Source organism: Podarcis gaigeae (assembly GCF_964106915.1).
Source record: "Podarcis gaigeae genome assembly, chromosome: 6".
Taxonomy (NCBI): domain Eukaryota; kingdom Metazoa; phylum Chordata; class Lepidosauria; order Squamata; family Lacertidae; genus Podarcis; species Podarcis gaigeae.
Window position 1 is genome coordinate 93,304,816 of NC_139682.1, and position 27,360 is coordinate 93,332,175.

The 27,360-nt window shown below is 44.9% G+C and overlaps 2 protein-coding genes across 48 annotated transcripts in view; both read right to left on the bottom strand.

Annotated features, from left to right (window-relative positions):
- The window catches only part of CEP350 (centrosomal protein 350), a 61,434-nt gene extending 52,231 nt beyond the window's left edge, over positions 1-9,203 (bottom strand). For 27 of the 47 annotated variants that reach the window (XR_014565506.1, XM_083743665.1, XM_083743669.1 and 24 more), the window contains exon 1: positions 4,783-5,137. The gene's annotated coding sequence lies outside the window, so the exon portion shown is untranslated. Of the gene's footprint in view, positions 1-4,782; positions 5,138-8,054; positions 8,088-8,728 lie in introns of those variants that run through there. The other 20 variants (XR_014565503.1, XR_014565504.1, XR_014565505.1 and 17 more) reach the window with 5 other exon arrangements.
- Positions 9,204-9,345: 142 nt separating this feature from the next.
- LOC310846799 (uncharacterized protein) lies at positions 9,346-26,743 on the bottom strand. The gene is made up of 7 exons (XM_083743906.1): positions 25,482-26,743; positions 21,390-21,473; positions 20,637-20,681; positions 19,130-19,213; positions 17,748-17,816; positions 14,993-15,031; positions 9,346-12,624 (listed from the first exon to the last, which is right to left on the bottom strand). The coding sequence occupies exons 1-7, from the start codon at positions 25,942-25,944 to the stop codon at positions 11,804-11,806; spliced, it is 1,605 nt and encodes a 534-aa protein (XP_083600032.1). The 5' UTR covers positions 25,945-26,743; the 3' UTR covers positions 9,346-11,803.
- Positions 26,744-27,360: the final 617 nt, after the last annotated feature.

The following is a 27,360-nucleotide window of genomic DNA, read 5'->3' on the forward strand; positions in this document are numbered from 1 at the left end:
TGCCACAACGGAGCACCGTGACAAGTGCCAGAGCGCACAGAAACACTGTTTACCTTCCCACCGCTGCGGTACCTATTAATCTACCGTAGTTGCACTTTTTGGCGTGCTTTCGAACTGCTAGGTTGGCAGAAGCTGGGACAGGGCAACAGGAGCTCACTTCGCCATGTGGATTTGAACAGCTGACCAGCAAGCCCAAGAGGCTCAGTGGTTTAGACCACAGCGCTACCCACTCCCTTGTATTCATAAATACTATGAATATACCCACAACAATATTGGGATAGAAGGCAGAAGAAAACACATTGAATCAGGCATACGCTTCACTTCTGTGCCTTTAGGATGCCACTGCCATGCAGAGCATAGAACCGAATCAGAGCTCTATTTGGTGCCCTCTTTTAGTTTGGCACAGAGTAACTCTGTCAGCTGAAAAGTGTAACTGTGAAGCTTTGTGTCCATTTATACGGCAAGAGGAAGCAAAATGAGATACAATTGAAGGCATACGCCTCAAGTTTTATACAGTAACAGGAATATTGTTGGGAGAAATAGTTATGACTCCTTCCAAAATGGATAAGCCATCCTGTGATCTTTGCTGATGAAAAGCAGCAAATAAATACTTTAAAACAAACAAACAGTGTCCAGATTAATATTTGTTATACCAGTTTAACTGTAGGGAAGCTTTACAGATACTAAGCTATTTCCTATCAGAGCCATAGGTATTTGTTCATTTACACTGCTGACAACCAGTATAGGGTTGTCACATGAATAAGAACGTGAGCTGCGAGCCAGGACCTCACCCCCAGTTGAACTCTCACTTTGTCCATAGCAAGCAACTATCCTCTCAAACTCATGTCACCTGTCTATGAAACGTAAGGATAACACCATGTTCACTTTCTGTAGTTCAGAATACGTGTTTCCGTCCTAAACTTAAAGTGAGATTTTTGTTGCATCTGTAGTATTTTTAAAATAACTTAGTAGAAGTTATTTCTAAGTAAATATGATTATGCTGCTCAGCTGAAATTCTACACAAGGGATGAGCTTCAAGACACTCAGCAGGAAGTATCTTTAATAAACATACACAGGATAGCACTAAGTTCCACTGATTTTAATGAAGCCAATGAAGGAAGTTAAAGCAAAGACCAATATGAAAGTGAAGCAGCAAAATCCACAGAAAATGTCTGGGGGAGGGCACCTTAAAGAGGAGCCCTCTTACTGAATGGGTTCCTAAACCATCCTTCAATAATTTTTTCCAATATAGAAAATACAATAACCTAATAAAAACAATAAAGCCACAACAACGCATAGAACAGCAGACAAGAATAACAGTATCAATTCCAATAACAATTCTTGGATAAAGGTATTCATGTGTCACCAAAAGAACATCATTGTAGATATTGGGTATGCCTCCTGGGAAACAATTTTTAAGTGACGCTAACCTTTAACAAGTGACAGGGTTTGAGGGGAATATACCTTTAGAAGTCCTAAAGAATTCAGATAAGAAACTCCTGATTGACTAAGGAAAGGCAACTTGTTACTAAAATCCAAACCTCTCATAAGGGGGACAAAGCAGCCAACATGGCATCAATTTTATAAATAGGCATGTGGGGAGATTCAAGAATTTACAGGTCAGCATCAGTTCCTGGTAGATTATGGAATCATAAAGATAGAATGATTAAGCATACATAATCATTAAACCAGGAGTTGCCTATGTGCAGCCCATGGGCACAATGGTACTCTTGAGGATTTTCCCTTCTGCTTGTGAAACCTCTGAAACACACACACACAAACACACACACACACACACACACACACACACACACACACACACACAGCCATTCACTGCCCCCTTTGTCATGAAGTGGTGAGGATGGTTATCTTCCCACTCTCCCTTTGAAATAAGCATATAGACTTGATGGAGGAAGTTTCAAGAGTGACACTCTGTTCCTCTTTTAGCATCATGCACCTCCCAGGGCTCACATGGCACCTGAGCAGCTGAACAGAAAGCAGAGCAACAGTGAGGGGCCAGAAGGAAAGGGGGGGGGGAGGGATTCATCTGAAAGATTGGGAGGTGGAAATTGGAGTGACCATAGGTGAGAAAGTAGAGTGTCATATGAAACAGTAAAATGGAGTTTCAAAGACAAAGTCACTTCCAGTCAAACTTGCATAAATTATATATTTTTTCAAACTACCTCCCCGCAACCCCATCACACCACATATCACCTGCCTCCATTGATGGAACCAAAAATATCATGGTTTTGGTGCTTTCCAGTGTCGCTACACTACAAAAACATGTATCTGTTTTTTTGATATAGCATTAACTAACTTTTTTTCATAAATGATCTGGGGCCAGGGATGAGAAGTGAGGAATCCAGTTATATAAATGACACCAGGTTAGTCAGATAGTGAAATCCCAAGTATCAAAAGAATTTATCCAAACTGGGTGAACAGACACTAAAAACCGCTAAAAAGACACTAAAAAGATCAACAATGAAAAAGTGATGCAAAATGGGGCAAAGAAATCCAAACTTCACATGCATCAGGGGTGCCAAGCCTGCCTATGAGCTAGATGAGACCCACAGGGCCTCCCCATCTGATATGTTAGCCCTCTTCCTAGGCTTCCTTCTCTCCTCTTCAGCTCAGCTGTGGCTGCTGAGTAGCTGCTGTGGTTGTGGGAGATTTGGAGTGGGGGGTGGAGGTGAGGTTTGGCAGCTGAGAAGCAGGGAAAGGGTGTGTGGCTGTAGAATCCTGCTGCTTATGGAAAAAGATCGCTCTCTTCCTCCATTGGCAGCTGACTGTGTTTCTGTGCTGCATGCTGAAAAAGCGAAGCCTGCTTCTCAGCACCCATCACAGAAATGCAGCAAACAGCCAATGGAGAAAGAGCACAATCTCTTTCCACATCAGCAACTCTCTGTGTCCCTATGCAGAGCACTGTGAAAGGGAATCTTCTTCTCTATATAGATTTGTCCAAATCAGGGTGTGTGTACAGATGTGTGTGAATGGGATATGGGTAGATAGATGTGGCTTTGGTCTTGCCCACTTTTGGCTCTGGCCCTATCCACTGCCCTGAAGGTTACTCACCAGAGAATGTAGTCCTACGGCTGAAAAAGCTTCCCCACTGCTGACATTCATGATGGGGTCAGAACCAAAAGTGACTAACTAGGAAATCAATCTTGAGGCAAAGCTCAAAAAAGTCAGTGTGCAGCATAAAATAAAACCATGAATCCAATGCTAGCAGTCACATTCAATCAATTTCTTAAGTCTGGCAGTGTAATAGTGTGGATGAATTCAAGACACAGCCACATCTGGAATATTATGTGCAGTCCTGGATGCTCAACCTCAAAAAGGACACTGTAGAATTAGAAAAGGTCCAGAAAAGGACAGCTAAAATTATGAAAAATGTTCGCAATTTTTTTTGTTTCAGATAACCGTCCATTAAGAGGCATGATAGAGGCTTATAAAATTATGAATGGTGTGGAGACATAACTTTTTCTCCACTTCCTAGAATATTAAAACTCAAATCACCCAATGAAACTGACAGCTGAGGGCAGATAAGAGAAAGCACTACTTTGCACAATACATGGTCCATGGAATTCACTGCCACAGTATACAGTGATGGCCACTGGCCTAGGCAGTTTTAAAAGATTAGACAAATGCATAAGGTATATAGGTCTTTTGGCATGACAGCTAAATGGAACCTCCGCATTCAGAAAGCAATATGCTACTGCTGACTACCATTTGCAAGACAGCAAGAGAAAGTTTGTTGCCTTCAAACTCTTGTCGGGTTCTTGGGGCATCTGGTTGAACATGGTGAGAAATGGGTGACATGGGTGCTGGACTGAATGTTTTTTTGATCTGATGCAGCAGAACACTTCTTACAGGAGAGATGAACGGACACACAAACGGATCCAAATCCGTGTTTACTCAGAAGTATTTTAGACCAATGGGCCTGATGTGTACATGCAACTGCAGCCTTAGAAGTGCATGGCTTATATCGAGCCCTTAGACTTTACATTTCTTGGTGGCAGAGACCTGCCATTTCTTTCTCTCTCATCTTACTTTTTAAAAGCGCACAGGCAAACATGCGTGCCTGGGGTACCTGCCCTCGCACAAACACAGCCTTATGCATCCTCCCTGTGGCTTAAATGGCAATTTGCAATCCGAAAGCCAAAGTTAGAAACGGCATCAGGTCTGCACAAACTTCTGAGCCCACATGTATTTCTTCTCCTTCCCAGTCCCAACATTTCACGTTCGTCAACAGGCACTTTGAATAATAATAATAATAATAATAATAATAATAATAATTGTTATTTATACCCAGCCCGTCTGGCTGAGTTTCCCCACAACTGAATTCCCCACAACGGCCGGGACACGTAACTAACAAACAAACAACAACAGTAGGAGTAGTAGTAACAACAACAATCTACGACGGGCTCCCTGAAATTAAAGGGCAGCGCTTGTGAAAACAGGGCCAGCCAACAGGAAACCCGAAGGCAGAACTTGTCCCTTTAAACCAGGAAGCAGCAATGACAGCCCTGGCCGAAGCTCAGAGAGAGAAACAGGGCGGCGAGGAGAGGGGAAGCGAGGCACGGGAGGTTCGCCCGCGGAACCCCCCGCTACTAGAAAACCCCCACCGACCCCACAGTGGGGCCGCCACACCCGGCCGAGGAAGGGACCCCCGCCCCGCTCGCCCTCCCTTCATAAAGCCCAGCGCCCCTCTCCGGCCTCCGGGCCAGTCCCAGGGTGGAGGCCGGTGGGCCGGACAGCCCTCAGGAGGCCTCCTCCCCTCACCTGCTCTGCCGCCGTCTCGGTTCTTCCCACCCGCTTCCCGGCGGGGCGGGTGAGGTAGCCGGTTCATCTCGTCAGCCTCCGGGAACGGGGCGGCGCTGAGGGGCGGCGGCGGCGGCGGGCCCAGAGGCGGCTTCAGCGGCAACGCCGCCGCCAGCCCGGCGCCATTACCGGCCAGCAACTGACACACAGGGACGCGCGGGGAGGGGGGAGGAGAGGAGAGGCGGCGGCGGCGGCGAAGGCGCGCGGCAGGGCGGGAGCCGACCTCCGGAAGCCTCGCGAGATGTCAGAAAGCGGGGGGGGGGAGCGGGAGAGGGAAGTGGCAGAGACCTTCTAAACATGGCGGCGGTTCCGGTCCGCCACGCCACGCCCTTCTCCGGACGTTGAGCGGCTGGCTCCGCCCACTTCGCGAGGCGGTTGGGAAGAGCCGGAAGAGGCTGGTAGTCTATAGCAGACACGTTCAAAGCTAAACAACTCTGGTCATTCCTTCCCCCCCCCCCCAACTCAACAACTCTGGTCATTCCTCCCCCCCCCCAGCTCAACAACTCTGGTCATTCCTCCCCCCCCCCCAGCTCAACAACTCTGTGCAATCCCTCCCCCAACTCAACAACTCTGTGCAATCCTCCCTTCCACCCACCCTCGGTCCTACTCCCTCCAATGGAAAAACTGCATTTTTTTATACAGTACTGGGAGTAGATCGCAGTCTCTCGGGAGTTGGACGTGCCTGTTCAATAATAGCACCTGGTCCCATGCTGCTAAAAGGTACCTGCTTGAGATAACTAAAAGTATTTGCACTTCTAAGCAGCACCTTGAGATTACTAAAGATCCAGTGACATTTGCCAGACTTGCATACACTGTCAGCATGATTGTAACTGGTCTTAGTCCAAGAGTCATTACCTTAGGACTAATTCAAACATTAGTATATCAATGCTGGCAAGCTGTGATAGTAAAATGTAGGCATCAAGAACCTCACAGTGGGACCACTGACTTGGTTCCTTGAGGGGAAGAAATGACTGTCGTCTCCATGTAACTGACATATTTATCAAGGTGGCAAAGAACTAAACAAGGTAGCACTTGCGGTGCTGTCAGCGGGCTCTTAAAAGCAGTAAACTCTCAAATGACAACCCCTCGCAAAAACACGGATCAAGGTGCGCAGCATACAAAGCCAAGCCATTTTTGCAGCCAAGGCAGAAATTGCAGGAGGCACTTCTCCCCTTCCTTGGTAGTAAAAATGCAACAAATTAGAAAATACAAAGAAGAATTTGCTACCCTGCCTGAAATCAAATCCCTAAAGCTGCCGCTTCACTCTGCCTAGTAATGGCAGAGCCAGCCCATACTTGATCGGACCATTCTTTGACTACCCCAACCATGCCTCTTCCCCTTGCATGTTCCAAATTCCTCCATTTGGAGGTTAAGGAAACCAATTTGCTATGAAAGTCACAGTACACAGGCTACAGTAAGCATAAACCATACCTTCCCCTCCGATGCCGGACTGGAAGTGCACTTCAAACTGTAGTTAGAATTCTAAATGACTGTTAGCAGTAGGCCGTTAAAGTCCTGATTCAAACGACCACAAACTCATTTCCCAAGCAAATAAATGAGGGGGGGGGGGGTCCAACAAGACAGAGGCACGTTTAATCAATCTGCTATCTACTAGTAATATTGATCTACACAAGCATAAATCCATCCCATTGATTTCCACAGTTCACAAAAGCAGCCAAGGGTTTACTTGCAGCCAAAGTGCACAAGATTTCCGCTGCAGAGTCTACATCCTGTATCTTAGTACAGAATGGATTTTTTAAAAATGAGAAAGTGGTGCACACATGCAAAAAGGGCACTTGTAAGCGTACACCCCAATACAAAATCACTGGCAAAGGCTGATTAAGGTAAAAGGTAAAGGTACCCCTGCCCGTACGGGCCAGTCTTGACAGACTCTGGGGTTGTGCGCCCATCTCACTTAAGAGGCCAGGGGCCAGCGCTGTCCGGAGACACTTCCGGGTCACGTGGCCAGTGTGACATCGCTGCTCTGGCGAGCCAGAGCTGCACACGGAAACACCGTTTACCTTCCCGCTATAAAGCGGTCCCTATTTATCTACTTGCACCCGGGGGTGCTTTCGAACTGCTAGGTTGGCAGGCGCTGGGACCGAGCAACGGGAGCACACCCCGCCGCGGGGATTTGAACCGCCGACCTTTCGATCGGCAAGCCCTAGGCGCCGAGGCTGATTACTCCGATTCAAATTGCTGCAAAATGCTACTTTAAATAAGATTAATAGGGCACCATTACAGTTTTGAACATTTCATGGCTTGTTTAATTTATTAGTTATTCTGATAAACTAGAAGCCAGTTTCTATAAGTAATTTTTAGAAATGTACCTTGGGGGGGGGAGGATCACCATAATTCCCTACTCACAATGATTTCCACTTCCCCCTTCTAAATAGTTTTTAAAACCCACTCAAGATTTGCTTTTGCTTTACTAGTGAGTGAAACCAAAACAAATACATACTCCACTTGCCACAGATTTTGCTTCATTCAGTGTTTCCCCGTTAAAACCTACAGGTCTGCAGCAGGAGAAGACACAAGACAACCCTGGTCCCTTGTGGGAAAGTCATATTCCATTTTTAAAGTGATCCTTTTTGAGAAAATAATTAGCATTTTAAGAAACGCAACAAAGCTTTTACCTGCTGGAAAGAAGCACAGATGGCAAGTAAGGGATTAAAGCTCTTTCGGGTGAACTCCTACCAAGTTCACAGAGCAAGTAAATCATAGCTAGGCAATCTAAATGCTGGCAGGGAAAGAGAGGAGGGCTGTATGTAAAGAAGCCTGCTATATCAGTCAGATTATTGTGACTGCAAAATATCTGCACTTCTAAGCAACACCTTGATATCCAGTGACATTCATCAGACTTGCATACATGTAAGCATGGTTGTAACTGGACCAAGTACAGAACGGCAAAGGGAACAGTGCGGCAGTCATTTTTGCAGCTAAGGCAAAAATTGCAGGAGGCATTTCTCCCCTTCGTTGGTAGTAAAAATGCAACAAATTAGAAAATATAAAGAAGAATTTGCTACCCTGCCTGAAATCAAACGCCTAAAGCTGCCGCTTCACTCTGCCTGGTAATGGAAGAGCCAGCCCATACTTGATCGGACCGTTCTTGTGACTACCCCAACCATGCCTCTTCCCCTTGCACGTTCCAACGTCCTCCCTTTGGAGGTTAAGCAAACCATAGTTTGCTATGAAAGTCAAAGTACACAGGATACAGTAAGCATAAACCATACCTTCCCTCCGATGCCGGACTGGAAGTGCACTTCAAACTATAGTTAGAATTCTAAATGACGGTTAGTACTAGGCTGTTATATTCCTGATTCAAACATAACCACAAGCTCATTTCCCAAACAAATAAATGGGGGAGAGAATCCAACAAGATGACAGAGGCACTATCATGAAAACTAAGCCATGGTTTAGTCAGTATGCTATCTACTAGTAATATTGATCTACACAAGCATAAATCCATCCCATTGATTTCCATAGAAGTTGACAAAAGCAGCCAAGGGTATAAATGCAGCCAAAGTACACACGGTTTCCCCTGCAGTCTACATCCTATATCTTAGTACAGAATAATTTTTTTTTAAAAAAAAGGAGATAAAAGCTGTGGACACATGCAAAAAGGGCACTTGTAAGCTTACACCCCAATACAAAATCCCTGGCAAAGGCTGATTACTCCCATTCCGATTGCTGCAAAAGGCTACTTTAAATAAGATTAATAGGGCACCATTACAGTTTTGAACATTGCATGGTTTGTTTATTAGTTATGCTGTTAAACTAGAAGCCAGTTTCTATAAGTAATTTTCAGAAATGTACCTTTGGCGGGGAATCACCATAATTCCATAATTTAACGTGACCCTTTTTGAGAAAATAATTAGCATTTTAAGAAACGCAACAAAGCTTTTACCTGCTGGAAAGCAGCACAGATGGCAAGTAAGGGAAGAACCAAGAGAACTTGCATTTTAAAGCTCTTTCGTGTGAACTGCTACCAAGTTCACAATGTAAATCGTAGCTGGGCAATCTAAATGCTGGCAGGGAAAGAGAGGAGGGCTGTATGTAAAGAAGCCTGCTATCATTTTACATCAGTCAGATTATTGTGACTGTAAAACAGGGGCGATGGAAAGTTTTCCACTCCACAGTGCTCTTGCACACCCCTCCTAAAAATAGAAAGTGGCAGCTGGGTGCTGCAACTGAAACCAAAGATGATCCATGAACGGCGTTAAAGGAAGCCTGCTGGTATTTTGGGAAGGGCTGCCCTCCACCTGTTGAGGCCAGGATGAGAATTGGCCACACTCAGAAAAATCCATATTCTACTATCGTGGTTTGAAATTGGATAGAACTGGAGGAAGCTGCGAAATGAAAACTGGTGCCAAAAATAATGTGTGTACATTCTTCCTTTTACAAGGCAAACTTTCTATTCCTCTTAGCTGTCTCCAGCTCTATAGTTTTAATACTACTTCTTTGAGCTGTGGTGCTGTAAATGAATCTTTATAAAGCAGAGCATTAATATAACTCCATCCCAGATTTGGAATCACTACTTTTATTGATACTGCCCTTCTGTAACACAGCCAAAAGCTATCAAATTAATGTCTGTTTCTATATGTTGATCATGTGTACAATTAATTCTTAAAAAACACAACAGAGAAACAATCTTTTTTTTCAAAAGGGTATTGAAAAGCTGAGCAGCAAAATATTGCAGCAAGTTTATACTATATTTATCTGTCCTATTGGTTGATCTCCAGGAATTAAAAGCTATTGTATTTTCAGAAGCAGCCGCTCCACACTGAGTTGATTTTCTGATTGTTCGGAAGCTCAGTTCATGAACAGTGCAAAGTAGTATTGATGCTCCAGGAGCCACTACCAAAAAGTCCTACACGAAATGTTCAGCGTACACTTAATAGAGAAGACAACTGTTATAGCCACTCCTCAAAGATTTTCTGTCCACTCATTCATTTAATAATTGTGCTGGCAGGATGTATGAAATCTCTTATATAATTATAGTAGCACTAAGAAACAGCTGAGTAGTCAACAAATAGGAATTTACATGTTTTAAAATTATTTAAACGTAACTATATACAGTGCAACTAGATCCCAGGTTAACAAGTAAATGGAAGGGAGATTTCCCCTTTCTGAAAGCTTTTCTGGAGGACTGGGCCCTTCTGAATAATATGGGATGGAGAGGGGGGTGGGACACTCTTGGGGGAATGGTACAAAGGTGAACCTCTGCCCAATTTTGAGCAAATCCCTGTTCTGGTAGCAGCTTCCCAACACCATTGCTCAGAAGGGCATACCTCCCACACCAAATGGCACTTTAGGAGGTGCAGGTGACCTGAGCTCTACAAGTTATGAGTTCCTGGCCTAGAAAACTTCAAGACCCTGGGCTGCTGCTTGTGTTCCACACTCAAAAAAGGTGTATTCAGTGTTAGACCCCAGGAATCTTCACTTCAAGGTATGACAGCCAGTTTTAATTTAAGCCGCTAAAGCATTTCTGACCTTGAGTCAGGAAGGAATGTGTAGCTGCATCATGTGCAAAAGCTCCCAAATAAAGAAAAAAAACATTCTACAGAACATGGCCAGGGGCTTTTCTAGCACTTCCAGAGGCAGCCATAGTTTCCGTGGTTAAAATCCACTTACTGTAGATACACTTGGGGATGAAGAATGGCACTCTGGTGAATCTTCAAAAAGCAAGGACGACAATTGTGCTGAGAACATATTTCAAAAATGCAGGTTTTGCAAGTTTCTCAAACACAGTAAAATCCAAGTGGCTCAATTATATAAGAATCAGTAAGTATCAAAGTCCTGAGGTTTGCACATTACCATTTACATTCAAGTACATACATTCATATACAATTAAGATGTATAGCCTGACATAAACTGAAGGCTGTCTGGAATGAAGCATTCAAAATATGTGGGCTGTCACACTTTACCAGTTGTCAGATTCAAATTTTACATGGAAAGTTCCATCTTCCTGCGGGGCAGGAATCCAAACCTGGGGAGGACTGGGACTTTAGTCTTCATTTCTGCAATAAATAAGTTCTGCCCAGCACAAAGGCACCATTAAAACCTGTGCTTATCTAAAATAATTTTTCATATTTAATATTCATAAGTTTCAGAAGAGTGAATTATTTTGAGAAAAGAAGGACCTTGAAGCACACCAGTAGAACACTTTTAAAAACCTTGATTGAACTATGGGTTAATCTATATCAGTGATTCCTTCACTCCTTTTGGGACAAGTGCAAAAATGTGTGTTTACAAAGGCTGCATCTTGTCCACCTGGGACTCCCATATGCAAAAGGAAATTCATATTGGTCAGTCTGGCAGTGGATCAACAGAGACTGACGAACCTTGTAGTTCTGGATTAAAAATACTGGCATTGTGAAGACAATTCCAAAGTTAGAATCTGGACAGGGCATTTGTGTTTGTATGTAAAGGCCTGCCACTCCTGACTAGAAATTTGAATTGCATCATTATGTCAATCAAACCCAACAATAGGACATGGCTAAAGAAACTCCAAGAGTTAGTCCATCTGAGATTTTAGTAAATGGATGACAAGAGTTGTTACTGGATATACGAAGTATTAGTGACACCTTTGAGTTTGCATTTTATTCTAATACACTTCAAGTACAAAGAAGACAGAACCATGTGCTTATTACTATTCATTAACTTGTTGCTCCCATTTGCAGTATTCTCTGAAAGGACTTCAAATTGTTAAGTAGTTCTAGCAATCCATATTCTTTTGAGATGCAAGGAAGGTCCTGAACTCTAAGAATTACAGGAGTGTCACATAAACAGAACTATGTTATGCTCTACAAGTTCTTAATATGTGAATTTCCAGTTATTTGGAAAGGAATAAATCAGATTTAAAATTTTGAAGCACACACCTAAGAGTCAGTTCTGATTACCAAGCTGGAAATACATACCCTATCCAGCCATTAATAGATGTACACATGCTGTATTATTTTCATTCTCTCTTACAAAAATATTATTTCACCTGCAAACAGTTTTCCTGAGGAAGGACATTTTCAGGCCACACAGGTAAGACCAGGTGGGATATGCGGCTCCACAGCCCACTCAGTTTGTCTGTGTCCATGTGCTTATAGGAACCTGGCATGTCTGAGTTGGTAAATTTAGCCCAGAGGAAGTCCCTCACTTTCTCCTCAACTTGCAGTGGGCTAAGGTCCTTTCTTAGAGTTTCCTCATCCAGAAGAACAGTTAAAAGTAGGGCAACATCCTTAAATGCTGCATTCTCATGGTCACAATACTTGTAAAATATCAGGGTGGAACCAGCAGGCAGCGACTCAAATCGATGCACTACTGCCACCTTCCTGCCTCCCTTGAACCCAGAACTCAACTCTTCGTCCACAAGGAGTTTGACATCATCACTGTCTAGAGTGGCTTTGCTGGCCCCATCAATTTTTATTGTAGAAGCGTGCTGCGAGGATGAGAAAGCATCAGCAAGCTGGTTGCTTAAACATTTCAGGGCATCTTCAGCTTCTTTTGCAGCAGTGAACAATAAAACAGCTGGTTGCAAAAACGGTTGAGAAGAGTTGAGGCGTTTCTCCAAGATGACTTGGATTCCCTTCCACAACTTTTTGTCTTGACTTGGGTAGCTGCTCATGAGATCTCTCATTTGTTTCTGAAATGCTTTCAGGGCTTCAGTTCGCAGGTTATTTTCCAAACTACGGTATGATGAATACTGAAGCACATACCATCCACCACCAGCAAGGCAAACTACTACTACTACTACTACTATAAGTGGCAGAATCCATGCAAATGCGTGTCCCCGATTAGACTGTTTAGAACCTAGTGCACACATATACACAAAACAAAGGATGAGAAAAAATACATACATCTGAGTTTCATTTTAGAAGTTGCTTTTATTATTCTGGCTGATTTCATCACCATTTCAGGCAGATTGGAAGGCACACTATTGACAATTCAAAAGAATTGGACTTCCCCAGAAAAACAGCAAAAAGCAAATGGCCCTAAAGTGTTAACTTTAACAAGTTCAAATTCAAGCTTGCTTTTTGAAAAATGTTCATAAATGAAATATTGGGACTGAAAATCTCACACATGGCACAAGCGGGCATTCTTAAAGTCAGTATTTGGTAGTATTTATGGCTTCTCCATTATTGTTCATTGCAAGCTTGTTTCTGCTGGAAAAAATACATCTTTATGTCAAAATTCTCCAGTCTCAACCAATAGATTTGTCTGCTAAAGTGAGTGAAATAAATATTCTCCCCAACCAACTTGTGGATTGTGAACATCTGCAGATAAGATTGCTAGATGGAAACAACCTCCTGTTCATAGCCAAGTGGTATCTGCCGCATAGTTGCAGGGGTGGGGGGAGATTTCCTCCTAAATATGACTTAGGGAGGGAAAGGGGTAACATATCCTCTTAACAGGTGCAGCCCAGTAACAATTGACCCCACCTGTAGTGAGACCCCATGTCTGCATTTTTTTTCTTTTTTTACAAAAAGGTGCAACTGCACAAATTCACATTCAATGTACCGTATTTTTCGTTCCATAGGACGCTCCGTCCCATAGGACGCACCTAGTTTTTTGGGGGGGAAATAAAGGAAAAAATTTTTCCTTTATTTCCCCCCCAAAAGCAGGTCGGGGAAACCAAACCAGGTCGAGGAAGGGCGCTGCACCTCCCTGAGCTTGTGGGGCTGGCCGATGTCTGCCTCAGGCGGCAGGCTGCTATCCGCAGCGTGGGGAGCCCTGCGGGGAACCCCTGCAGGACTCCCCACGCTGCGGATGTCTGTCCGGCGCGCGGGGCGCTCTGCTTCAGGGCGCCCCACCCGCCGGGAGGCAGGCTGCTATCCGCAGCGTGGGGAGCCCTGCGGGGAACCCCTGCAGGGCTCCCCACGCTGCGGATGTCTGTCCGGCACGCGGGGCGCTCTGCTTCAGGGCGCCCGACGCTCCGGGAAGCAGGCTGCTATCCGCAGCCTAGACATCCCTGCCGGACCTCCTGCAGGGCTGCCCGGGCTGCGGATGTGCTCCCGAAGCGCCGGGCACTCTGCTTTCAGGGCGCCCGACGCTCCAGGAAGCAGGCTGCTATCCGCAGCCTAGACAGCCCTGCCGGACCTCCCGAAGGGCTGCCCAGGCTGCGGATGCGCTCCCGAAGCGCCGGGCGCTCTGCTTTCAGGGCACCCGACGCTCCAGGAAGCAGGCTGCTATCCGCAGCCTAGACATCCCTGCCTGACCTCCTGCAGGGCTGCCCAGGCTGCGGATGTCTTCCTGAAGCCTGGAGAGCGAGAGGGGTCGGTGCGCACCCACCCCTCTCGCTCTCCAAGCTTCAGCGAAAGCCTGCATTCGCCCCATAGGACGCACCCAGATTTCCCCTTCATTTTTGGAGGGGGAAAAGTGCATCTTATGGGGCGAAAAATACGGTAATGTGTAGTTTATCCCCACCTGCCAGAATCTCTCCAGTGTCTCTGACAGGGATCTTTCCTAGTCCTATCTGGAACTGTTGTGGCCTGAACATGGGGCCTTTTGCATGTGTACTTTACCACTGAGCTATAGCCCTTCCCTATTCCATCACAACAGAAATAGATCACCAGAAATAATGCTCAGCTGGTAGAGGTTTTTACACCATAAGGAATAAGAAGGTATGTTTTAACATCTTTTAAGGCTATTCCCTTCTCATTCAAAAAAAATGTCTATCGTACGTGTTTTTCTGCTCGAACAACTCTGCAGGAAGCAGAGTTGAAGTAACTGCTCTTCCTTTGATGGAAAGAGTGTTCAATCATGCTGGATTGGTTGTGCAACCAAGTTCCCTATGAGAAATCTAACTGCGCAACCAATCCCTGCAAAAAGCAATTTTGCCAACCTTATGTCCAGCATAAGACTAGAAAAGCCCCTTGAGCTGTAGTACCCAAGCGCTAAACAACAGAATTTTGACACATGGGCAGAACATCCCAACATGTCAATCATTTCCCACCCATCAAAGTTGGCCTGTGGAGTGGAGAAAGATCTAGCCCATTGAGGCAAAATGGTTCCCCACCCGATTAAAAGCCTAGATTCTAGACAAGCAAGTCTGAATACATAATTACAGAGGTGCAAGGTTGTCAAACACATTTCAGTAAAAAAAACCACTAGATTTTATCAGTGGTACAAACAAACACCACAACAACTACACATAGTCTGAAAGAGGAAAATACCTTACTTTTGGGAGCAACGTGTGGTTGTTTCTTTGGCACATGGGCTAGAATACAAACCAAAGATAAGAGATTTAAGTGCAAACCAATCCAATTATTTTCAAATAAAATTCAATAAATAAATAAATTCCATAAATTTCATGATCCAAATTGTCTTCCTACAAAAAGAGGAATATTCTCATCATATTCATAAGGCAACGGGAGAACAGCACAACAGGAATTCATATTTGAATCCAAGTAGCTATAATAATTATAATTTCTGGAAAACCCAAACATGCATTTTTCTCAGTTCTAAATTTGTTTTGCTGTTTTAAGGCTATAAGACATATTCTGTATAACTTATTACATAATAAATGTAGCACATTATAAATGCCTTAGTTTATACTGTATAGCACAATTTAAGTGTCTACATTTTGTTCAAATAATTACAAATGCAATAGCTTTCTCTGTTCCATCTTTAAAATACTGTACTAAATGTATATATTTTTGCCAGTTGGAAAAACAGGAAGCATTACAATAAATAAAAGCAAGTATTATTATCTGAGTAAAGAAAACAGACTCCATTCCAGTCAACATTATCCAAAAAGATGAAACAAAAAAACCACCCTGCATCACTTTGAGGAAACAGCGGCAAGGTGGTACATACTACAAACAATTATCCCTCTTCAAGCTGTTTGCAAGTCTTCAAAAGTATTTAGCAAAGCAGTATTAGTAATTACCCAATACAATAGCCATGTTTGGACATAACAATATGACATGGCTCTTTGTCAGAAATGCCTACGGCTAGCTATGCATTCAGGGAGAGGACGGTTTCAGGAACTTTCCACTTTTTGTTAAGTTGAGCTCCCTGTGCTGTCCAAATTAGAAAGTTTACTTAAGACTACCGTATTTTTCGCTCTATAAGGCGCACTTTTTCTTGCCTAAAAAGTAAGGGAAAATGTTTACGCGTCTTATGGAGCGAATGCAGGCTGCGCAGCTAAGCTAGAAGCCAGAACAGGGAGAGGGAGCGCTGCGCAGCACTGTTTTGCTTCTGGCTTAGTTGCGCAAAGCCTCCGCAGGGTACGGGGATGAAGGCTCCCCGCGCCCTGCAGAGGCTTCGTGCAAAGCTAGAACAGCTGGAGGGAGCGCTGCGCAACGCTCCCTCTAGCTGTTCTGGCTTTGGGATAGCCCCCCGAAGCCTCCTCAGGGCAGCGGGATGAAGGCTCTTGCGGGAGGTGGAGGGAAGGGACAGAGCGCGCAGTTCTGTTCCTTCCTCCACGTCCCAGAAAAGCCCCCAAGAGCCGCACTCCCTTTAAAGAGCGTGGGGCTCTTACAGGAGGTGGGGGAAGGGACAGAGGGCAGCTTACCCGCACACAGCCTCTTCCGGGCAGGGGGATCCTTCATCCCGCTGCCCGGGAGAGGCTTCAGCGACTATATCAGAAGCCAGAACAGCAAGAGGCTATCCCAGAAGCCAGATCCCTCTTGCTGTTCTGGCTTCTGGGATTCAGAATATTTTTTTTCTTGTTTTCCTCCCCCCAAAACTAGGTGCGTCTTATTGTCTGGTACGTCTCATAGAGCAAAAAATACAGTAGTTTAAGCAAGCCACCTTCGTAACTCATAGTTAAAGTAGGCTGGTTTTAATTCAATGAATGCCTCTTCCTTGCTATGTGGGAAGAGAAAGAAGAACCGGAGCCAGAGGCTCACTACAAATACATCTCATCTGTGACACTTAAAACATAGCTTGTCATGATGACAGAAGGCTACCACTATCTGAAACAGTTACTGGGATCCATTTTGAGAAAGTGAACTGCAGTCAACACGTTATCTAAAACCCTGCCTTAAAAAGCATTTCATTAATTATTCAAAAATAAAATTTCAAGGTTTTTCTCCCCCAGTTTACCCCATATTTCCATTTTTCCCCCACAGAAAAAAATTGAAAAAAGATCTCATGATAGGACCTAATATTTCTGTTTCCCTGCCCAAAGCCTTCAACAGAGCTTAGAGTCTTCCTTACATAAACCTCATTACACTTGCTTATTTTAGTGAAAGTACCTATGCAAGGGGGAATAAGTGAAGGAAATAGGTTTGGGACAACAGGTATCAAGTGGGGTATATATTTCAAGAGAAATATATTGGGTTTAATGCCAATTCCATGCATTGCTGCCAAAACACAGTACTGGAACATTTTACACTTATCACACCTACCTAGGACAATATGAACATTATATACTTATGAATTCAGACCTCACATTTAGATATACTTTCAACAAAAATACATCTGTTTAGAAGAACGCAGGGAAATTCTCTTATTCAACCATAGGCTATGTCCAATAAAGTCATCCTGTTTGGGCAAGGATTTCCACATGTGCAACAGAACTTTCCCCGACTCTCCTGCCCTCAAATCTGTTCTATGGGATTCCTACACCTTCCAGAGCCACATGGGGGGCACTTGGGGAGAGGGGAGCACAAGGAAATTCCACTGTGCAAGTGGAAATTCTTGCACAAACAGGGTAACTTCATTGGATATAACTAAATGTTTCAGACTAACAAGGTCTGTCTGTCTGTATTTATTTATTTATTTCATTATATACCACTGCCAAACCAATGTCTTAAATCTCTCCTCTTTTACTTTACAACCCAGAACTAGATCTACCATATCATCCTGTCAATGTTCTATAATCATGTAATGTGGAATGAACACACATTTAACCTACAGCTATAAACATGTTTTAAAATAAAAGCAGGCAAAATACCCACACACAAAAACTGAAGTTCCATACAAACCTTGCGTTCTCGCTCTTAACTTTGTTTTTTGATTAAGCCCTTGTGGTTTCTGAACAAAATAATGTGCATCTAAAAAAAGAGGATGCAAGAAAAAAAGACGTCATCACATTAGTGATATAAGGAACTAACACAATCCTAAGACTGCAAAAGGAGCCCTAGATGGAGAAAGCTAGCTAAGGATATAAGAGTACGACAAGCTTGCAAGGAAGCCCAGCTCTAGGGGCACAGGGAGCCCCAGATGATAGTTCAATCAGAAAGTTAAGCAGACAGGTAAGGTAAGAATCTCTGTGGGTTAAGGGTTAGCAGCTTACAAAGTTTTCTGATTTCACCAAATTGTTCAGAATGATAAGAACAAAAAAATGATAGCAAGGAGTTTCAAAAGGAAGTAAACTTGGGGAAATGGGAATTAAAATGGCAATGCAAAGCGTCAATGTAAGCACGTGTAAAGTGATGCACAGTGGGGCAAAAAATCCCAAGCCACAGATTTGGTCTCCACTTGCTGGGACTAACCAGGAAAGAGACCTTATGGTCACGCAGTGAAAATGTTCATTTGGTGTGCTTGGAATACTGTGAAGAGTTATGGTAACTGCACCTCAAAAAATTGTAGAGCTTGGGGGGGGGGGGAATCCAGAAAAGGGCCACCAAAATGATCAAGGGGATGGAGCTACTCCTTTTTGAGAAAAGTTTATAATGTTTAGGGATTTTTAGTTTAGAAAAAAAGCAAGAGGGGAATATGATATGATATGATAAAGCTAGGCATGGTGTGGAAAAAATGAATAGAGATAAGCTTTTCTCTCTCATGATACTAGACAGACAAAAGGAATTACTTCACAGAGCACATAGTTAAACTGTGGAATTTGCAGACATGGTTACCAACCTGTACAGCTTTATAAATATTAGGTAAATTCATGGAGAACTAGACTAAATAGCAACTGGTCCTGATGGCTGTATACAACTTCCAGGATCAGAAGCAACATGGCCTCCAAATGCTGGGGGATATGAGCTGGGAAGTGCTATTGTGCTCTGTTCTGCCTGCAGGTTTCTTGTTGGTATTTGGTTGGTGCCACTGTGAGAACAGAATGCGGACAATACCGGCGTTTGGCATCAAGAGTCATCTTACGTTTTATCACTATATTGCATGTCAAACTGCTACCTGCATGAACAGGCTCTGATCCAACCAGAGTTTCAGGCAATGCACACAACAGCTTTTGGATATGCACACTTCAATCTATGGGTGCCGCAATGAATTCCTCACAGATTATAGCTCTATATTATGAGCTGCCTAAATTTCCGGAAAACTGCAGTGGATAAAATACAAAAAGATCCTGCACCACATAACAAACTGACACCCTGCCAGGAATAGGAAAACAGGCAACTGCTACCTTCTATGAATCTGCTAGCTGACTGAAAATTATCATGCCAGATTTCAGGTCTGTTTTCACTCTCCACTTCATTTGCTTCATGTTCTGAAAAGATACAAATGTTGAATCAGAGCCTAAAGCAATAAAACTATTTAATCCCATATTTACTTACAACCCCATCTTTAGATTTAGGTTTGGTCAGCCATGTGCTTCAACTAATTCATTAAGATGAGTAGTTACTTTGGACTAAATGCATATTTCAAGAGTGAACTTAATTTTAAGAAATATGCACATAAAGAGCACCACACTGAATTGAGTTCAGACACTTCTTAGAAGTGAGCAGAGTTGATTCAATATAGGTGGTCCATATTAGCAGTCTAGCCAGCTCAACAGCACGGGAGTGGATGCTCAGGAACAATTGTTCAATTGTCAATTGTTCTGGTCATTTCCACGTTTCACAAAGTGACCAAAGTATTGAAAGGACCACCTGGAGCTCCAAGAACATGCAGAAATTAGATTCCAGAAGACCATAGGAATAGGTTTACAGTGGTACCTTGGTTCTCAAATGTAATCCATTCTGGGAGTCCGTTTGACTCCCAAAACGGTTCCAAAACCAAGGTGCGGCTTCTGATTGGCTGCAGGAGCTTCCTGCACTCAATCAGAAGCTGTGGAAGCTATGTCGGACTTTAGGCTTCCGAAAAACGTTCACAAGCCGGAACATTTACTTCTGGGTTTGCAGCATTCGGGAGCTGATTTGTTCAGGAGCCAAGCCATTCGAGTACCAAGGTACCACGCTACATACAATCTTAAGCCTCAACAGGTAGCCGTCTGGTTATAACATGGGAGTTTAGCTAAATATCCCATTTAGACCACCTTCCAGTTTAATTGATAACACTAGATCCAAAGTGTGACCTGATACACATGTTGGGCTACAACACATTGGGACAGAATCACTGTAAGTCTACTCCAACAGTAATGACTAATAAATAATTAAATCCCCCCTGTAAGAAGGCCCTCCTCCAACATGAACATGCTGATAAAAATATCATCAATAATGCTGTCACCATCTCAAACGAAACAGGTGGCTCCTCAATTAAGAGAAGCTCTTATAGTTCCTAATTTATTGTCATCATGGATCTAGGCAATGACCTTTTAATTTGCCTGCAATTTTAATCTTTGATAAAATGGTAGCATTAGAAATCTGTTGAATAATTGCTATTTTCTTTAGTTACTACCTTTTTGCAATATACCTGGAAATGTTTTATAACTAAAGGATGAGGTATAAATAAATTTGAGTTCTGTTGACTTCTGCATTTCACAAACCTCTGGGTCCCACCAGTTAGATTATACCTTCATACCCGTTTGTATGTGTAGACATGAATGTACCTCCCTGTAGGGATAGCACTTCATGCATCTATTAATTTAGGTTCTGGCGCACAAAAGCATATGCCACAATATGCTTTAGGGTGCCATAAGTCCCAGATTATAATGGCTGCCTTTCTGAAATTCAAAAGGAAAGTGATCCAACCTGATTTATTTCTTGTAGAGTCTCTGGCTTGGTCATAAGGAAGCCCTGTTAAGACAAGAAATTATTCATTAGTAATCAATATAATAAGAGGTAAAAAAAAAAGAAAGCTGGCCAATTTCTGAAGTGAGATTTCAAATAATGCTACAAGGGAAAATGCATTTACTTCAGCTCTAGCTTCCACAATTCTTGGAAATGCAAAGTTATATTTTGTTCCTTTATTTTATTGGTATAAATAAAGGAACAAAAATTAGGAGCTGGGTATCTGTTACAGAGGATGTGTTTGGACGATCAAATCCTGGTATAATAAACCAGGATATACATGAGCTTTGTTTACCTGCACACAGCCTCTGTGACCCCACATTATCCCACTCTTTGCGGAAACGGGGCAACAAGCTGCAGTTGACCATAGCTTCCCATTGCATCTGAATAAGGAGCCAACAATTTCCAGACATTCAAAAATATGACGCAATTTGTTTACAGATGACTTCCAAATCCTGGCTTGCTTGGAAGCATATCCTAACCATAGTTTCTCAGTTCAGATGCAACAAGGAGCCACACTTGTTTCCAGACTCATGCAAACGCAGCAGCAAACAGGCTGTATAAAACATGAATCTGAACAGCCAGAGTCAGAATCAGTTGAATCCAGTCAGATTTCTGAATTTCCATGAATATGTACATGTAAGCACTGAACATATTACATCCAAGTATTATAGAGCAACACAACTTTGCTCAAGACTGCTGTAGACATTTTACCTGTCCTTGGACTTCTTGGACTTCTTCTAAGAGCTGGTCGAACAAGCTCAGAGTCATCTGCAATTCCCAAGATGTTTTTACTCCCTACCAAAGGAAGCAAAGTAGAAATGCAAAGAATTCAATAATCAAATAGCTACTGAAGCCACTCATATCCCTTAATTACGGAGAAAAGGCATCAATTTAAGAGCACAAGTAGAACATGCAACCCTAAGGACTCCAAAATAGAGACTGAATATTTGGCCTTCACAGGTTTTATACACCTGTCACTAAGACATAACATTAAATATAGGTAGGCAAGGCAGATTTTCGAAGATGTAATGAAGAAATGCTCCAAATATCTACTACTGGTTAGCCAATTTTTTCCCCTGCCAAATGATCACAGAATCATTAAAACATTATTTGCTAAGCATATTTTTCAAAGGAGATATAATAATGACTATGTGACAAGTAAAGTCCCCATGTTTAGGGCATAGAAGAATTGACAGAATCTGATTAAAATAGTTTCAATAATTAAGTCAATTAAGCAACATTGTCTGACAACAGTTAACTACAGTCATACCTCGGGTTGAAGTAGCTTCGGGATAAGTATTTTCGGGTTGCGCGCTGCGGCGACTAGGATGTAACATGCTCTGTTACTTCTGGGTTTCGCCACTCACGCATGCGCAGACGGTCAAAATGACGTCACGCACATGCGCGAAAGCGGTGAATCACAACCCACGTAGGCACGAGTTGCGTTCGCTTCTGGATGTGAACGGGGCTCCGGAACGGATCCTGTTTGCATCCAGACGTACACCACTGTATTGTTTTACAATGATATGCAACTGGGCCTATGACTTACTTTAAGAAGACATGTAGATATTGCTAGAAACTAAAAATATACAGTGGATGATCGGGTTGCAAACGTGATCCATGCGGGATGCACGTTCGCAACCTGCAGCGGCGCGTCAGCACATGCGCAGGTTGCAATTTGGTGCTTCTGCACATGCACGACTGCCAGAACCCAGAAGTAACCCATTCCGATACTTCCAGGTTTCATCGCGTCCGTAACCCAAAAAAACGCAACCTGAAGCGTCTGTATGCCAAGGTATGACTGTATAAGCTAAAGGCAAAAAGTAAGCATTAACATACCATGACATCCCTCACATACTATTTTTCTTAGTCACTTATTGTTTACGCAATTCTTTCCTTCTGTGCATTCAAAATAGAGAAAAATGAGGAAAAGGAAACAGAAACCTAACCTAAGAATTGTTGCAGCTTGTGAAAATTGACTGTGCCTTCTCAACAGCAAGCCCAACCAAGTTCAATAAATAAGCATATACAGCGTTTGCAGCCCAGTGATATAATTTGATTGGCAATTCTCCGGGGCGGGGGGGGGGGGGGGAAGCTCCAGTGAACACAGTAGAGCTGTGTTTAAGGTAAAGGTAAAGGTACCCCTGCCCGTACGGGCCAGTCTTGACAGACTCTGGGGTTGTGCGCCCATCTCACTCAAGAGGCCAGGGGCCAGCGCTGTCCGGAGACACTTCCGGGTCACGTGGCCAGCGTGACATCGCTGCTCTGGCGAGCCAGAGCCGCACACGGAAACGCCGTTTACCTTCCCGCTGGTAAGCGGTCCCTATTTATCTACTTGCACCCGGAGGTGCTTTCGAACTGCTAGGTTGGCAGGCGCTGGGACCGAGCAGCGGGAGTGCACCCCGCCGCAGGGATTCGAACCGCCGACCTTTCGATCGGCAAGTCCTAGGCGCTGAGGCTTTAACCCACAGCGCCATCTGCGTCCCCTCAGAGCTGTGTTTAAACATACACAAAAACCACTGCAAAAGTCAATCCCTCCCAATATACTGGAAAGAGTGCTTGCGAGAGACCAAATAACTTAAAGAGGGGAAACGAAAGATTCATCATTTTAAGAAGAATGAATCTTAAATCTTAAAACCTATTTTGGTTCCAGCACCCCTTCTTCCAACTTTTAATATTGTTAATAGTTCTACAGATCAACACACCCCTAAAAAACATTAAAGAGATCCAATAGCTTAAAGGAGAGGTTTTCAACCTTTTTGAGTCCACAGCTGCCTTGACTAAGGACATTCTTTCCATGGCTCTGCTGCGGGGAAACATGCTCTGAGCATCAGAAGCCCAGTTACATCACCCCTTTGTCTGCAGAGCTGGCAGCCCCTCACCCCTTTTCAAACACCCTGCCTTGCTCCCTCAGTCTCCTCTCCCCTCTCCTTGGGAGTCCTCCGGGCAGCAGACTCCACCCATGGTCTCTGAGCTGCCCTAACTGCCCCAAAGAGAGTTGCCTCCTCATACTGCCCCACAGGAATGTGGGAAGAGGATGCCCCCAGCCTTAGCAACCCAGCAGAGGCTGGCCAAAAGTGAAAGTGAGGCCAGCTCCTTGCTCACCTTAGGAGGCAGCAGTAGGCACTGCCAAGCCTGCATGGTGGAAAGGCTGCCCTTTGGCATCGGGCACTCAGCTCCCAGGCAGGCATTGCACACAGCAAGCACAAGAAAGGCCAACATGGTGCTTGCCTGCCTGCCTTGTCCGTCCACTTCCAACAGCAATGGCTGATGGACTGACTGGCTGGGCTCCCCTGGCCACTTGCTTGCTTACTCCGAGGCCGCTTCAGCTCCACATTTCTCACTGGGCCTAACACTATTTTAGGTTGGGGTGGGGAACCTCCGGCCCTTCAGCTGCCTAGACTCCTAACACCCATCAGGAGGGCCAGACTTTGGAAAGGCATATAATGGTGCCCCACCACTCCCAAGGAAAAAGGAGAAGAGCTCCTTCAGGAACAAGCAGGGTGGGGATAAATATCTCTGTCCTTGGGATCTGCTGCCCCAGGGGTTCCTGCTGCCTGAGACCGTTGCCTCACCTTGCAACAAGGCTGGGCCAGCCCTGCCCTTGAATCCCAAGGCCAGCACGGCCGGGAATTCTGAGAGCATCTGCAGAGCCACAGGTCCTCCTCATCTCTTCTTTAGCGAGAGGCTCCGAAATACTCGCATCTTAAAGCAGCTGTCCCCCCAAAAATGGCAGCCACATAAGGGCCGCCTCGGTGGCCAAAGATCCCCGCTGTCTCTCATCCAGCGCCGAGGGCCTTCTGGCAGTTCCCTCACTGTGAGAAGCCAAGTTACAGGGAACCAGGCAGAGGGCCTTCTCGGTAGTGGCACCCGCCCTGTGGAACGCCCTCCCACCAGATGTCAAAGAGAAAAATAACTACCAAACTTTTAGAAGACATCTAAAGGCAGGCCTGTTTAGGGAAGCTTTTAATGTTTAATAGATTATTTTATTTTATTGTTTTGTTGGAAGCCGCCCAGAGTGGCTGGGGAAACCCAGCCAGGTGGGCGGGGTATAAATAATAATTATTATCATCATCATCATCCCCCATCAGGGGGCTGCCATGAGATGCCACCAACACTGGACTTTCAATCCAGCAGAGGCAGACTTCAGGTAACCTTTTGTAATATGGCACCCTGAGCAAGGGCAAAATCCTGTGTGAATCTTCCCAATGTTGTGCCCCCTTGGTTTTGCTCATGTGGATTTGCCCATCCAGCCTTCCTCAACCTTGGGCATCCCGCCCCTGGAGAGGTTCCTGGACTACAAAACCCATCTTCCCTAACCAACAGGTCACGGATGATGGGCGCTGTAGTCCCACCAACTTCGGCTGGGGGAGGAAGGGTTGCTTCAGTCCTGTATACCTGAAGGAGCGTCTCCACCCCCATCATTCACCCCGGACACTGAGATCCAGTGCCGAAGGCCTTCTGGCGGTTCCCTGCAAGAAGCCAAGTTACAGGGAACCAGGCAGAGGGCCTTCTCAGTAGTGGAAAGCCCTCCCATCAGATGTTAAGGAAATAAGCAGCTATCCTATCTTTAAATGACATCTGAAGGCAGCCCTGTTGAGAGACGTTTTTAATATTTAATGCTGTATTGTTTTTAACACTTGATTGGAAGTCGCCCAGAGTGGCTGGGGAAACTCAGCCAGATGGGCGGGGTATAAATAATAATTTATTATTTTTATATTATTATTATTATTATTATTATTATTATTATTATTATTATTATTCGACCAAACCGAAGCGAGCCAGACAGGCCTGCCCACCCACCTTCCGAGGCAGCGGCCGAGGCTTCTCGCGGGGCCTGCCTGTCCTCCGTCCTCTCGGGCCTCCTGAACGGCGTCGGCGGGTGGCGCCTCCCGCCCGAGCGGAGGCCGTAGGGCGCGGCGAGGGTCGCTTCCTCGCTCGGCTCCCCTTCGTCGTCCTCCTGCTCCTGCTCGTCGTCGTCTTCCTCCGCTCCCCTCATCCTCCTCCTCCGCAGCCTCCTCGCCGGCGTGGCCGGGTGCTCCAGCACCTCCTCGGAGAAAGTCACTCCCCGCCGCAGCGGCGGCTTCCTCCCGGCCGGGCGGGAATAAGGAGTGGAACTGCTGAGGGGAGTGGAGGCGATGCTGCTGCCGCCGCCGCCGCCATCTTGAGAGGCGGTTCTCCTCAGGGGCGGCCTGGGCGTCACGTGACAGAAGGCCCCGCCGCCGCCGCCGGATCCTGAGGAAACAGCCGGGCTCTCTCCCAGCATCGCCTCCCGCTCGCCCCGGGCGCCGCAGGCCGCCCTTGGCGGGCAGCCCGAGACGATATATGGGCCTGGCCGGCTTCAAACCCCCGGCTAATACGCAGCCAGCCACTGGGGGAGAAGCTGCGCCTCGTCCTCTCAGCAGTGCAAATATAGTAAATAAATAAAACTCCCCTTCCTCACGCTCGCCTCCGTGAACTGCTTGGCCGCCTCAGTCCCTTGCCCAGTCTCTCTCCTTCCCTCCCCGGAACTCGCGCATTCACACGAGCACAACTTTCCTCCTCAGGATATTCTTCCTTGGCGCCTCTCCGGCCTCGGAGCGAAACGAGCGACTTCCCAAGAGAGGAGGCCGCCCCGCCGCAAGCTCTCTCCCGGCTCCTTCGCAGCGGTTTCCCTTGCCGAGATGAGGGTTGCCCTCTCGGGCGAGGCGAAGGGACGGCGCTTTAGTCTTGGCGAATGAAGGGAGCGGGATGGAGGCCCGGCCCAGCCCAGCTGCAGCCGCTGCCTGGGAGAGCAAATAGGCCGGGCGGAGGTTTTTAAAGCACCCTTCTGCGGCGCCGTGTAAATATAAAACAATTGGAGAAGCTGAGGATCGGGTTGCAGGGCGACGCCGGGAGCCAAGTTACGTGTCGGTGTGAATAGGCCGACATCCCCGCAGGTTCATTCCTGGGCAGCAACAGGGCGCCTTTACGCCCCACACCTGCGGAGGGGAGCCGCTGCCCCAATTTCTGCTGCCCTTCGCAGATGAAAAGCTTAATTCCGTTTAAAGTCCCTTTTGGCCGGCATTTCCTTTGGAAGGAAACTATTTCTGACTACGACTTTCCCCCCTTTTATAAACGCAAACGCGACTTTTCAAGACACGGTGACTTGGGCTCAACATTTATACATGATTCTCTTCCTCCCCCCCCCCCCTTTAAGGGTATGACTCAAGGCAACATCTACAGGCCAAAATTGGAATTATTATTTTTTTATAATAATATTTATTAAAGTTTCAAAAAAGTTACAAAAATGAGAAAAAAAGAGAAGAAAAAAGCAAAAAATACAAAATACAAAAAAGTAAAAGTAATTGAAACATTTCCCTCTTTCCATGTCTTATCTTTCATTTCCTTATTTCCCTGACCTCCTCACACCTCCCTTTTTTGTATTCTAGTTCAATTAAATCTTCCAGCAAATCCTTTCCAACTTCGTTTTTATCCTAATAGTTTATCCTAATGTAGTATAATTTTACATTCTCGTCTTTCAACAATTAACGAATCGATTTTTACCTAATCTTTTATATCATTTCTGCTAATACCGCATTACTCCATTCCAACATCCTTCTAACATTCCTGAATTTTACAATGTTTCTGTAAATAAATTTTAAATTTTCTCCAATCTTCTTCCACCAACTCTTCACCTTGATCTCGGATTCGAAAATTGGAA

Coding starts and splice junctions, on each gene's coding strand:
- LOC310846799 (XM_083743906.1), bottom strand. CDS start 25,944: ATGCTGGGAGAGAGCCCGGCTGTTTCCTCAGGATCCGGCGGCGGCGGC. Junction 21,474..25,481: donor CTCGGCCGCTGCCTCGGAAG/GTGGGTGGGCAG, acceptor TTCCTTTGGTAG/GGAGTAAAAACATCTTGGGA. Junction 19,214..20,636: donor CTCTACAAGAAATAAATCAG/GTTGGATCACTT, acceptor GTATCTTTTCAG/AACATGAAGCAAATGAAGTG.